The sequence below is a fragment of the Euprymna scolopes genome, chromosome 29 (assembly GCF_053919585.1).
Source record: "Euprymna scolopes isolate OS-2025 chromosome 29, ASM5391958v1, whole genome shotgun sequence".
Classification (NCBI taxonomy): domain Eukaryota; kingdom Metazoa; phylum Mollusca; class Cephalopoda; order Sepiida; family Sepiolidae; genus Euprymna; species Euprymna scolopes.
Genome location: NC_136510.1, coordinates 52,113,990 through 52,127,998, shown reverse-complemented (window position 1 = coordinate 52,127,998; position 14,009 = coordinate 52,113,990). Strand labels below are relative to the sequence as shown.

Here is a 14,009-nt window from a genome sequence, read left to right as displayed (position 1 = left end):
TAGAAGAGAAATTAGAACAGCAGCAGGTGCAGAACTTCATCTTATAACTTGAGGGATTACAATTTGTACTTTGTAGTTGGCTTTGTAATTTCTTTTATTTTTATCTAATTGTTTAATTATATTCATTTAAGAATTGGAAATTGTACTTTGTATTTTGTAATAAAGGCAAAAAGCTATAATAGAAACCAGATACTTAACAAATGCCAAGTTAAATTAGCAGTTACTATGTTAATGTGTCAAAATTATTTGATGAGTCACTTAGCAGTGATGAAATGGTTTAAATTTAATAGGAAAGAGAAAAGTAATTAATTGGCTGATTACTGATTGACTGGCAAAGTGGCCGATTAGGTTGATTACCAGTTACCTGCTGATTAATCAGTACATCTCTAGTTATTACCCATTTATTTCTAGTAGTGTTATAGCTTGGAAAACGGGACTCATAAAAATTTTATGCTTCCACTAGATGCCCGTATTTGCTCCATGTTTTTTGGTTTGTTTCAATCCACTACTGTACCTTATATTAGTTCCTGCAAGATTAACTCTCACACACGTGACACACAGAGATGGTAGCCCGCTACTTACCCTCTATCTCTTTTTTTTTCCTCCTACTTTCTCATCATACATATGGGCAAATATTTCATCAGTACAAATACTGGTATTTACATTTTTTTTTTTTTTTGTTTTCCTGTTTACACCATAACTTATTCTGTACACAGATAATAACCAGCCCTTTCCAAAATCTTGACGTTTCACTGATTTCATTGGTTGATTTCTTGTATTCCGCTAATCCATCGTTCTTTTGCTCTTTACATATTTCTGAATGGTTACCTTGCATTGTAACTTAGTTACAACATGGCAGAACGATATACAACTCGCTGTTACCCACCGACAAAAACAAAACATGCGTTCACTAACTTTTTCACAATAATTCTTTTCATTTTCTTCTTGTTACTTACCTGCAAATTTTTAAATTCCTAAACCAACACAATCAAAATACATACGATGCTGTGTACTGGTGCTACCAGATCAGGCTGCCTATTGGCTTTCTGAGATGAAATGCACCTACATCGATTTCTGTTTTTGTTTTCTATTCTCTTTTGTAAAACTTAATTATGTTCTACAAAAACAAAACAAAATCAACAGCCCCTTCCTTCCCCCCTCCTTTCTTTTTCTTTCCCTACTTCCCGCTCCTGGTTATGACCTAAAACTATGTCCGATGGTGAGGCCCCATTTTGCGGGCCTTGGGGAGTGTGGAGCCACCCTTTAATTGCCATTGCTCCCAGGTCCACTCTGACCTGGAGTGGTAGTACCTGTTAGGGTCCCAACTATGGGTTAAATAGAATCTGACTTAAAAAAAAATATATACTCCATTAGAAATCGTTCCTCAAAATAACTAGATTCGGCATTAAATAACCTGAAAAAGGTTGATATGCCATAAAACAAAAACAACCAACAACGATGCTGTGTAGAACTACTTCCTTTTCATGTTAACTGCAATAACTTCATTAATTCGATGCATCAACACTACAAACAACAATAATCCCTGACTAATTTAAATCAGCAAACAATAGTACTGTTCTGGTTTCTTTAGAATTTGTGTTTTGATATCTTGCATTCAATTTCAAGCCAAACTATTGCGTTGTGCTGAATCACAACCAAGTACACAATTAGTTAAGATTAACACTTATCCTTTTTTTTCTTTGAATTACGAATTTGATCTTGTGCAAATGCAGAAAAAAAAAAGACAATCCATGTCTTTCTGCATTTACACAAAATGAAACTAATACTTTTACTTTAACTACTTTAAGTAAATCCATTCCCCCCCCCACCCTTTCAATTAATACTCCTACGAAAAAATTGTTGACTAAAACCGGTCATAGACTTTTCATAGCTAATTACTTATTTTCACTTACCGCAAACAAGTCTGTGCCTATTTTATTCACTTAATTATTTGTAACATAATTTTATTTAACTTTTATTAACTGATTTGTTATGTGGACTTATGTACACACGGTACCATCATCGTATCAATAACTAAAGTTTTCTATGGTTAATGTGATCTAGAGGATCAAATATGGACTTGACATTAAAAAGTTGACTTCTACGGGCTTTTGGGTCTGTTATGAACGGAGATCACAATTACATTTGTCATCATTTCTTATGATATTAAGACCATCATTATCTATTTCTTATTATTTTTACTGGTCACCAACTAATCAACAACTATTACTTTTTATACTTTCTTTTTCCAGCTGTTGTACTATACTAGATTTCTACTTTTTTGGAGGGGTGGGGGTACATTTGAGAGTTAAATTTTACGCTTTTTTGGGGGAATTTTCATTTTATTTTGCTTTTTATCAGCATCTGTGTTACATGAGCTTACAAAATAAACAAGTAGAAGAGTACCTTATCTTGCCTTTGGTAACATTTTTAGGGGTGAAAGTGAGTAAGATACTAAGACTAGCTTTTTTTACGACTTGAGAGTTAACTTCTTTTTGAACAGTAGTTGTGTTCAATTAGGCCAATTCATCCAATGTTAAGAATTGGTTTTTAAGTAATATAAATATTTTGACATGGTTGTTACTTCCCCACACGATCACACTTAATACAAAAGAATAAATTTTCATTAATTTGAGACTCAAATAACAAATAGCATGGAAATAAGAATCAAAAGTCAAGAATGAAATTTTGAGATATTTATATGTACATGTAAACACAGATATATTAATTTTAAGCATATATTCATTGAAATATTTTTTAATTAGCTTTTTTTTTTTTTTTTTTTTTTTTTTTTGTTGTTATAAATGACGACATGCAACTCCGTGGCACAGGGTGTATATATATGGTTTATAATAAGCATAGTTTTGGTGTTCAGTAACCCAAACAAGGTTGATAGTGTTGTGAATTATGGAATTGGATAGGCCGAGTTCAGTTAAAACTAATACATTTTGGTGAAAGGTGTGCAAAATATGCTGCTGCACATGTTCAATAAATCATAAAGTGAATTGCTTATAATTATTTTTCGGCATTAAATAACCCATAAAGTTGTGATCTTTTTTTTTTCGTTTAAAGATTTAAACTTTTGCTTACTCATTAAATGTTAAATTATTTTACAGAGAAAATAATATATATTTAAAAAAAATTTTGTCAAATGGTGATGCTATGCAAGAGAGAACTCTTTCAACGAATAACATTTTTTTCATATTTTTGCAGTCTTGATTTCTGAACTTCAGATTGTCCTTGGATTTTAAGGCCAGGCATAAACAATTAAATCCCAAAGGGAATAACATGTAGTGGTAGTTATTATCTATTTGCACACTGTCTTGTATTGGGTCCTTTATTTCAAGCTGTTTTTCTCTCATGGGTAGACAGTTCATCTCTTATCTTTTAGTAATCTGAATATACAGAGTGGAATGAGGTTTGCTGCCCTAAAAAAACAACATTATAGCTTTATTTTAAGACTATTATTCACAAAATCAATTCAGGTAACTTCATTATGTAGTAAAATTGACATCTATTCATGTAGCCGCCTTCAGCCTCAATCACTACCTTGATACGGGACCGGAACTGGAGAAATGCCTTTTCCACAAGTGCCAGCCAGAGCTTGGTGAATACTCAGCAGATGGCAGCGATCAACTGGTTTTGGTGTTGTGGGAGGTCATGTTGGTGATGTTCTCGACGTATGATCAAACGAAGTGGTCTGGGGAGGAGGGTGGGCCAATAAGAGAAGTTGTAGCACTCTTTCTGAAACCCGGGTCTCTTTGGACTTGTGGGCCGACATTAAGTTCTGCCGCCACAGCCAGGAGTCTGCCAGCGGTCTGCCACCTGATTGCACCAGAGATTTACCACATTCTTCAGCACCTCCAAATACACGTCCAAGCTGACTTCAAAGATATGAGGTGGTATGCTGTGGCCCTCACTTGAAACTAGACCAAAGACCATAACCATGGTCGGAAACTGTTTTCATCACCCTGGGCACGGCCCTGTTATTTGTGGCAATCAAGCGATGCATTTTAAGAGTGCTGACAATGGTCTTGTTGTCATAACTTGGATTGGTAGGGAGCATGAGTCGTATGGTGGCGCATATTTCACTCGTTGAACATTGTCACTTTCAGACATGATAGAAGGCTTCTACCGATTTTGGGATTTGTGTACAACTGGCCAACTAGTAGATGGTTGGCAACAATAAAAAGAAAACTGGTTTTCATCAAACGGAAATAGAATCATGTTGTCTTTTCTTGGGCGACAATTTTATCGTTCCACTTTATATTTATTTATATATATATATATATATCTATATATATATATATATAGATATGATAGTGGAAATGGTAATTAATAAAAACTGGAGAAAGTGCTCAGTACTGTTGTAGAACAAATATGCGTTTTATTTTTTATTACCGTATCTTTCTGTTAAGTTACATTATTGTTTCAGCTACCCGGCCGTTTTTTTTTTTTTTTTTGTTTTTTTTTTGCCGTCTGTAGCTTCCTCAGACTTTTACAGAAATGTTCGTTATGATGGGGTGAATGAGGTCGGGGGGGGGTGCGAGGAGAGCGGAAGAAAAAGAGGAAGGGAATAGGGGGGAAGATGGGAGGGGGCGTTTGGTATGTCGGTAATGTTCTAGTTTTGGGGTTTAAGGAACTTGTGGGGAGGGTCTGGGAAGTTCATTTCTGGTGTGGCTGAGGGCATAGGGATACATGGAGGGGGAAGGGGAATATGTGGGGGTAGGAGAAGGGGGGGGTTACTTTAAAATTCGAATCTTAATGTTAAAGTTTTTTTGCGTTTCGTTGGTGAGATGATTTCTTGGTAAGTATGTCTTGACCTGTTGGGTGTTCGCTTATGTTTGGAGGCAGGGGGGGGGGCTATGATTTTATTATGAGTTTATTTATTTTTTTAGTTTTTATTTTGTTGTTAATTGTTTGGAGAGGGTTAGCTAGTGGCCGCGGGCATGGGTACACACATGTGCACGTACTCACATATATACTTAAAAGAAACAGTCACATGTACACATACACCCCTGGCGTGCAAATATATGCACATATGTGTGTCTGCATGCATAGACACCCGTGTTGCTCCTGCTTACGTCAAATTTTCTTTAAAATGCTAAAATTGGGTACGTGTGCGCAGGCATGGATGCGCTCATACACAGATACATACACACATCGACGCCCCTGCCCCCAAGGAGGCGATTAATTGTTGGGTCTGCGCTCCCGCATGGCCTCCATAGAATGGAAATAGGCACAAACTTTAATAAAGACTTTTCATATCTATCTGCGTTAAGTATACTTTGATAATTATGTTTCAGTTTGAAGAAATATGGTATAATATAATTATGGGGTGTTCTTTCGCGCCTGACCTCCATAGGATGGAAATATGTCAAAACGTTTAACAAGTTTTGTTAATATAGATCCACAGAATATTGTGATAAGTGTTTCATTGTGAACAGGTATGGTATAATAAATTATGAGTTTTATCTATTTTATTTTTACTTTCATCGTAGAGATTAAAAAAAAAAAAATTCGTAATTTCACTTAATTTTATTTTTATTTTATTTATTTACTGTATTTTATTTTATCATTATCTATTTTTAGACTCCATTTTATCACCTCCTATTCTTATTTTTAGACACCATCTTTTAAGTTACTACGCTATTTTATCCCAATTCAATTATTTCTAATTTTAAAAAAAAAAAATTCTTTCGTAATCTCGTGTCATTTTATTTATTTAATCTATCACCGCTATATTTCCAAACACAATTTTTTTTTAATCTCTACGATGTTTTAACTTTTAGACGTAATCCACTACACTAATTTACTCTAATTTATTTATTTTTTCTCTCATAAAATGTGTATATATATATATATATATATATATATATATGATATCTAATTTACATAAGGAAAACACATTGCTCTCCCCCATCATTATATATAGCCCCAATCCTCTGACTCTCTCGTCAATGACCATCCCTCTTGAAGAAGCCCGCATAATCACATATATATATATATATATATATAATTATATATATATATATATATATATAATTATATATATGATAGTTAATAAAACATATTTAATCTGACAAGGAAACACTTAACAAGTGGATAGTCCTTAATCCGGAGTTACAAATTAATACTTTCCTTCTCATCAGAGGGTAGTAATTCGCAAAAGGCAGGATCGGATTTTACATACAAAAGTATTTGATGAAGCTGCAAGTAGGTCAAAGATCTTACTTGATAACAAAAAGGGAAGCAGAGGGAACATGTTGAAGAAAAAGGTGATTTCACGAGAATGGATAGTTTGGTGAAAGGTAAAGTATCCAATGACGGTAAAATCCAATGACGGTAAAATCCAATGACGGTAAAATCCAAAAATGTAAATCCAAGAAAGTTAATTAAATTTCCATTTATTATACATCTCTCTCTCTCTCTCTCTCTCTCTCTCTCTCTATATATATATATATATATATATATATATATATATATATATATACACATATATGACTGGGAATGAAAGGAATAACTTGAGGATCTTGATAAGGCGCAGAAACACATCTGTAATTTGATTTGTCCCATCTTTGCAAACTCTATTTTATAAACGTGATATTGAGTACTATCATGGCGTTGGGTTTTTCAGAATCGTTTGATCTATGCCTCTTTTATTCCAACTCATTTGATTTATCAATCTAGTAGTCTCCATCAGTTTGCAGTTTTGATACCTCATCTATTTCAATTCGAGTAGCCTCTATCCCAGAACTGCAGTGTTGTGGTACTCTCTTCCTGCTGTTTTCCTCCTACCTATAGCCTTCGTTTTTTTCAAGTCTAAGGCGAAGAGGTGGCATCACGTCTTTGCAATAATCATCTTTTTGTTCTTATTAGCTCTTTACATCAAATAGCTTCATGCTTTGTCAAACTTCACTTCAGTAGTCAAATTGACTTGCCTGCGTACACTTATAGTTAAGGTTTATTATTTTGTTAAACTTATTTCAGAGTAAATATTTGCTTTTTATTCTGGCGTTGATTTATGAGAAATCAACAACAATGAGTGATGTTGTGGATTATACCTCCTCCCTACCCTCAAGTCTAATTTTGGAGAATGTTAAGTCATGAAATAATTCAGAAAAGGAAAAATTGTAAGGAAGTAAGATAAGTGACTAACAATGGAGGGACAGCAAATCTATTTAATTCTCTATACGGAATGGTCCCTTGCCTGGTTGTTAGTTTTTACTGATTGATCAAATTGCAATAATCTCAAGAAAAATCGATGTAACTAGTTCTGATAACCAGATGAACATAACTGAAAGACAAGACATTTAGGATTTGTGGTTAAAGATAGACTCTGGGAGTGAAGCAGGTTAGAGGGCTTGAGACTAAGTAGACAAACTAACCAGTTCGGAGTGGCTGTATGAGAGTCTTAAGCTGAAGTTCTGAATTTTAAAGACTGTAATTCAACTCAGATATGGACATTAGTGGCGGGGCCCCAACAACATGCACATACTTTCGTATGAGTTAGTATTGCTTTTGCACATACTCAGTGTGAGTGATACGTCCCAAACAAGATGGAGAAAGAAACCCACTGCACAAAGGTTGTTGGTGAAAGGTCATTGGGGGCCAATATGTTTATACTGATGTATAATTAGTTTAATTGCATTATGGACTGGAATCATCTGTGGTCAGTTCAAGTCCTATTTGATATGTTTAATTAGGTACTAATACTATTAAGAAAAGGCATGAATGTGCAATTTCTCCTTAGCTATAGATAAATAGCAACTTGTTTTCAATTAATTCTAGACACTGAATCATTTATAATTGGTAGTTGTTAAATTAACCTAAAAAAGAGTTAATGTCACAGGAAACTCTATTTTGTTTATAATTTAATATTAAGTTTAAAGTTTAATAAATTTTAGAGTTAATGAGAAAATATTTTTAACTTTTGCCAAATGATGATATTGTGCAAGAGAGAAGCCTTTCAACAGACCTGGAAACAGTTTTTTTTTCTTCCCATTGTCTGTAATCTTGGTTCCTGGACTGAGATTGTCCTTGGATCGTAAGGCCAGACATAAACTAAAGAAACCCCATAGGAAATGACAAGTACTGATAAAGTTATTACCTATTTGTCTATTTCCAGTGGTGTACACTGTCTTGTGTTGGGTCCCTTATACCAGGCTGTTTTTGTTTCATGGGCTGCTGATCTCGTATCTTTAGGAATCTGATGGCTTCATTTACTACAATATACTAAATAAGTTTAAAAAAAAATGTTGATTTTGAAATAAAAATTATTTTTGATGAATTTAATTCTATTTAATAGATATTTGTTCATTTCTTAAGCATTACATTTTCTCTTTGATGAGAGCATCAATTGTGGAAAAAGTATATCTGGAAGTTGGAGCACAGGATGAAGCAAGTGCTAGTATGATTGCAAGAATCAGGAGTGAATGGTTTTAAGTTGAGGAAACATCCTTGTCATTACTAATCAGCAGAATGTTACCGCTATTAACTAAGGCATACATACGGAATGTGATTTCTGGAAGTGAAACCTGGTTAGTGAGAGTTGAGGACATGCACCGAAGAGTTTTTATGATAGAGGTAACTGCATGAAGTTGGGAGAATTCAAAATAATGGATTGCTGGATTGGATCAGAAAGTAAATGTTTTATGTAATAATCTAACTAATATGTTGATATGACAATTAAGAATATAACATTGCTTTTAATTGAAATTCTATTTTCGATATTATACCGAACAAGCACCATATTTCTGTCACACTACTTGCATTCCATTACAAAGGGTTCCTCCAGCTTTGAAAGATAAGAACTATAAAAAGATTTTACAGTTTTATTACTTTCTTTGATATCAAACACTGTTGATTTATTATTTAAATTTTTTGTTTGTGTTAGGAAAAAAATTAACTTTCGCCAAATGATGATATTGTGCAAGAGAGAAGCCTTTCAACAGACCTGGAAACAGTTTTTTTTTTCTTCCCATTGTCTGTAATCTTGGTTCCTGGACTGAGATTGTCCTTGGATCGTAAGGCCAGACATAAACTAAAGAAACCCCATAGGAAATGACAAGTACTGATAAAGTTATTACCTATTTGTCTATTTCCAGTGGTGTACACTGTCTTGTGTTGGGTCCCTTATACCAGGCTGTTTTTATTTCATGGGCTGCTGATCTCGTATCTTTAGTAATCTGATGGCTTCATTTACTACAATATACTAAATAAGTTTTAAAAAAATGTTGATTTTGAAATAAAAATTATTTTTGATGAATTTAATTCTATTTAATAGATATTTGTTCATTTCTTAAGCATTACATTTTCTCTTTGATGAGAGCATCAATTGTGGAAAAAGTATATCTGGATATCTGAGCTATCGAGGTTGTCTGGAAGTTGGAGCACAGGATGGAGCAAGTGCTAGTATGATTGCAAGAATCAGGAGTGAATGGTTTTAAGTCGAGGAAACATCCTTGTCATTACTAATCAGCAGAATGTTACCGCTGTTAACTAAGGCATACATACGGAATGTGATTTATGGAAGTGAAACCTGGTTAGTGAGAGTTGAGGGCATGCATTGCATGGAGAGAACTTATATGAGAATGATGCAATAGATGTGTAATGTGAGTGTTAAAGACAGGATTAGATCTGATGACCTCAGAGGAAGATTAAATCTCGACATAGTAGGGAGATGTGTGCAGAAGTACTTGGGGCAGTAAATATAGAGGAGTTAGCAGATTCAGTTCATTGAGAGAAGGCTAAAGAAAACCTAGTTGGAAGTGATAAGAATGGACTTGAAATAAAAAGGAATAAATGAAAACCTGGTCAGAGATAGTTTAGTTTGAAGTCAATTTCTTAAAATTGTCTGATACATGCCAGTATGTAAAGAATACAGTAAACTGAATATGATAACTATGATCATAGCAAATGCTGAAAATAAACTCCTGAAGATGAAAGTAAACAATAACTTACCAGGCACTCAAGTTATCTGGTCATAAGTTCATTTGTCGATTCACGCATATTTTATTCTCATAAAAGGGTAGGCAAGCGACGGGTGAATGCGAATGGTATTTTTTACTTTGGCAAAAGCAAACAACCGAATTTTGGCTACTTCATATCCCAATTTGTGTGTCCAGTCAACCTGGACAGAATTATTTTTCTTTTCATGAGTAAATATTGAACTTAATCCAAACCCGCTGAAGGATTCTTACCCCCCCCCCCTGCATAATAAAAAAAGGCAAATGCAGAGAAAGAAATGTTTAAGAATAATCAGAAACTTTTTAAAAAATTTCCAAAAAGAATGAAAGGTGTAGTTATTCACTTCTGAAAAAAACATTGCTAGAAAAAGTTTTAATTTTTGAATTTATCATTTTTGTTTTCATTTCATTCACTTAAATTCTAACCATTAAACGAAGAAAAGAAATTGTACATTCAATCTTTAAAAATCCAAAAATAAATTGGTGCCAAATTAACTTATATAAAATGATAGAAAAATAAGTAATTTTTATGATTTTAATTTTTCAAGTTGGAAAAGCTATGTGTTTATTTCAATATGTATATGCTAAATAAATTAAATTTTTATTTTGTTTTAATGAAAAAATGTTATTCTGAAATCTTTATGTATTTTGTTTGTTTGAGAAAGCGTATGTTTGAATATCAGTTATATTGTTAGACTAAACTTCTTCCTTTCGTCTGCTCTGATGAATAAGACAAATTGAGGCATGGTTTTGAAATAGTAAAATTCACTTATTCATTTTTAGATTTAATAGTAAGAGGGTTAATAATAAAATTATTTTTAGACCCTCGATTTATTATAGAGGGATCTGTTTTCAGTGGTGTTCGTGCGTCTGTTAGTCCGGACTATTGCCAGATAACTGCCGATTAGTTTTTCCTGAAAGTTTGCCACAAATTGTATTTCATTGAATAGATGTGTACAGTAAAAAAAAAAAAAATTCTTATTGCGTCCTCAGGGGCTCAAGAGGTAAAAATGCCCCGAAATGGCCAAAAATGACACGTTTTGCCCCATAACTTTTGATCCATCCATTAGATTTTTCTGAAACTTGGCTAAAATGTGGAGCCCATTGTTCTTGATATAAATCCAGTATGGGTGACCCTGGCAGAATTTTGGTTCGTGTCCACGGGGACTTTTAGTGCTAAAAACGTGCCTTTTTGTGGCTCTTTTTTTTTTTTTTTTTCATATTTCTCAACAAAAACTTGATATGTCTGACTATAGTGGTTTTTCACGGTGGTCAACTCAAATATACATGTGTTAACGCCTGAAACTGCCCTGTTATCCATATTTACACTGGGATTCAACATCCCCAAATGGCTCAAAATGATACTTTTTTGCCCCATAGCATTTGATTTACCCATTAGATTTTCATGAAACTTGGCCAAAATGTGGAGGTAACGTTGGTCTTTCACACTTCTCACATTCATCATTTCTTCACTATTTTTGTGGCGTCATCTCACATGCAGCACTACATGGGGACCATGCATGCACGGCTTGTTTCTTCTGGTTAAAATGGAATCCTGATATGTACATCTGAATACAATATCTTGTAAATTTTATTTTCCATACGTATTCATTTGAGCTAATTAGCACACTTTTCTTGTGTTGTAGACATGCAATAGTATAAAAACTAAGGATTAACTTCCATATGTATTGTGTACTAAATTTTATAAAAATCAGTTCAGTTTTTGAATTTATGAGTAAATATATTTTCAGGAATGCTCTCTTCAAAAATACATCCTAGCTTTGTACACCACCTATAATGTCTGTGTCCCAAATCTTTCCACTAGTTTTTCTTCTATAGCTGTACCGGCTCTCACACATTAAAAAGAAAATTACTTAAAATGTGAATAGTTTTTCTATCATAGTTTCATGTCATACAGTAAGCCTTTTCTTTTCAGTAATTTACAGGTTGATTGGAAAGTAACTCCCTATTATTAAGTGCTTATAATTTATTACTAAAATGTAATTTTTACAAGAAATGAATATTATAATAGTATGTAGCATGAAGTTTTATTTAGAATTAAATATGGGTGTTAGCATTTGACATGAGCTTTACAAGATGCCTGGCAACTGCATCAACTAATTTCACAAGGAATGTTTATATTGATAAGTCAAAACTTATCAAGACTAAAACCCCATTTACTCATGTAATGTGAGGACTAAAGGAGGTCAGTCTTACAACTCACCCCACCTCTCTCTATTCATTTCTTGTAAGAATTATATTTCAATAAATTTCAAGTATAAGGAGTTACTTTACGATCACCTTGTGCATGTGATGTTTTTTTTAATCTCATTAACGACAATACATTTAATTTTTACAAAAGATAAAAATCAAACATTTTTCGAAATCTTGCATGTTAATTTGTATCACGATGTGACGGTTACACATTGGCTAAAAAGTTTTTTTGTTTCATTAAGTGTGCAAGATAATTTTTGTATTTGTGATTTGTTTACATTAAAATGTATTTTGGTTTTCTCTGCAGCTTTATTTGCTGTACCCAGGAATTATAAACTTGTGGCTGCTCCACTATTCGAATTGTATGATAATGCTGCTGGCTATGGACCCATCATTTCTAGCTTACCACAGGCACTCAGCAGGTAAGATCTTTTACATTAAAGGCTATGGGATAAATTCAGGAGTCACAAGGCCAAATTTGAAAAAATAACGATCATGAAAGGACCCAACAAATTTCGAACATCACAAATAATATTACTCTCGCAACTAATTTTATATCTTTTTGTTTTATCTATACAAAGTGGCAGATTTTGGTTTTGAACTTAAAATTTAAAACTCAATTATATAAAATAATTAAGGTAGGTTTTCATCAACATGTCTTTCACTTGTTTTTAATTGTCACATTAAAATGTATTTGCTTTGTTTGCGAATAGATCTCTCATTCAATATTTTGTGTAAATAAACATTTTATTCTAATAAAATATTGATGTAGATAATATCCTTTGCTTTCGACTGAAGTTAGTGTTTTGATGCCATAATAAAGTTGAGAGAATAACTAAAGTTAAGATGAAGGGATCATGAAAGAACTAATTGGATGAAGAGGCTCACAACCAAGAAATGACCAAGAAACGTTGGTATACATGGAAGCAAAAAATCTTTAACTTTGAAATTTTCTTATTTAATGATTGTAATTTCCTTAAGCACTTACTAGTGAATTTATATTATGAATCTCTTATAGATTCAGTGATCTCCAGAACAGTACAAATTTATTGACCTGTCAAACCATCACATAGAAAATTTTGACAAAAAACAATCAAAACTTTAACATAGTCTCACCATTATACAGTGAAAATAAGTTATAACAATACCTCTGCTTCAGGGCCAAAATTTTCCTTATTTTTACTAACAAAACTATTTTGTGATAAACCTTTAGTACAGAACCACTTTTGCTTAACATAAAAAACAAATGATTTTGATAAGTATGTACATCCAAAGATACAGTCAATTGAAAATGCCAATCAACTGGTTTTAATTGATATTATGAATATTAATTAGGATAAAGTATTTCTTAATTTATTTAAAATTGTTTTAATACCCTTGTCACAAGTGGAATAAGATTAAAAAAATACAAATTGCCATATAAGAAAATTTCTTTATAATAGTATACATTGTGGATATCAATATATTTATATTTAGTACCTATGGCGTAATCATTAGTGGTTCTCATAAGATCATTGAAGCTTCGTTAGTACTAGATGGGTGACCATTTGGGAATATGGAGCACTGAATGGGAGAGGATGGTGATTCAATTAACAGCATCAAAATCATTTCCTCTGGAGGCATATTGGAAATTGCTTATAAATTTAATATTTTCCCTAGAAACTTTTTCATTGAAGGAAAAAACCAGCTCCATTCACCCAGGGTTAATAGCCACATCAAGCCCTATTTACTTACCTTCATTATTAGGGAACAGACACAACATTGAAAACATCCAACTCTCCAAAAAAGGTACTATATATTGTATATAAAAAAGCCTTAATCTAGAAT

General features: G+C 33.0%; 1 protein-coding gene and 2 non-coding genes across 14 annotated transcripts in view; all 3 read left to right on the top strand.

Moving 5' to 3' along the window:
• LOC145252651 (cleavage and polyadenylation specificity factor subunit 5-like) overlaps positions 1 to 14,009 on the top strand; it is a 506,089-nt gene that overhangs the window by 77,374 nt on the left and 414,706 nt on the right. For all 12 annotated transcript variants that reach the window (XR_013863643.1, XR_013863642.1, XM_080112396.1 and 9 more), the window contains one exon: positions 12,490 to 12,604. Coding sequence is in view for 10 of the 12 variants with exons in the window: in XM_080112396.1 (XP_079968522.1) it covers positions 12,490 to 12,604 (115 nt within the window). In the remaining 2 variants the exon portion in view is untranslated. The remainder of the gene's footprint in view (positions 1 to 12,489; positions 12,605 to 14,009) is intronic.
• LOC145253119 (small nucleolar RNA U85) lies at positions 7,936 to 8,218 on the top strand. Its single transcript, XR_013863751.1, has one exon. It is a non-coding gene; the product is annotated as a small nucleolar RNA U85 (small nucleolar RNA).
• Positions 8,914 to 9,197, top strand: LOC145253116 (small nucleolar RNA U85). The gene has a single exon (XR_013863748.1). It is a non-coding gene; the product is annotated as a small nucleolar RNA U85 (small nucleolar RNA).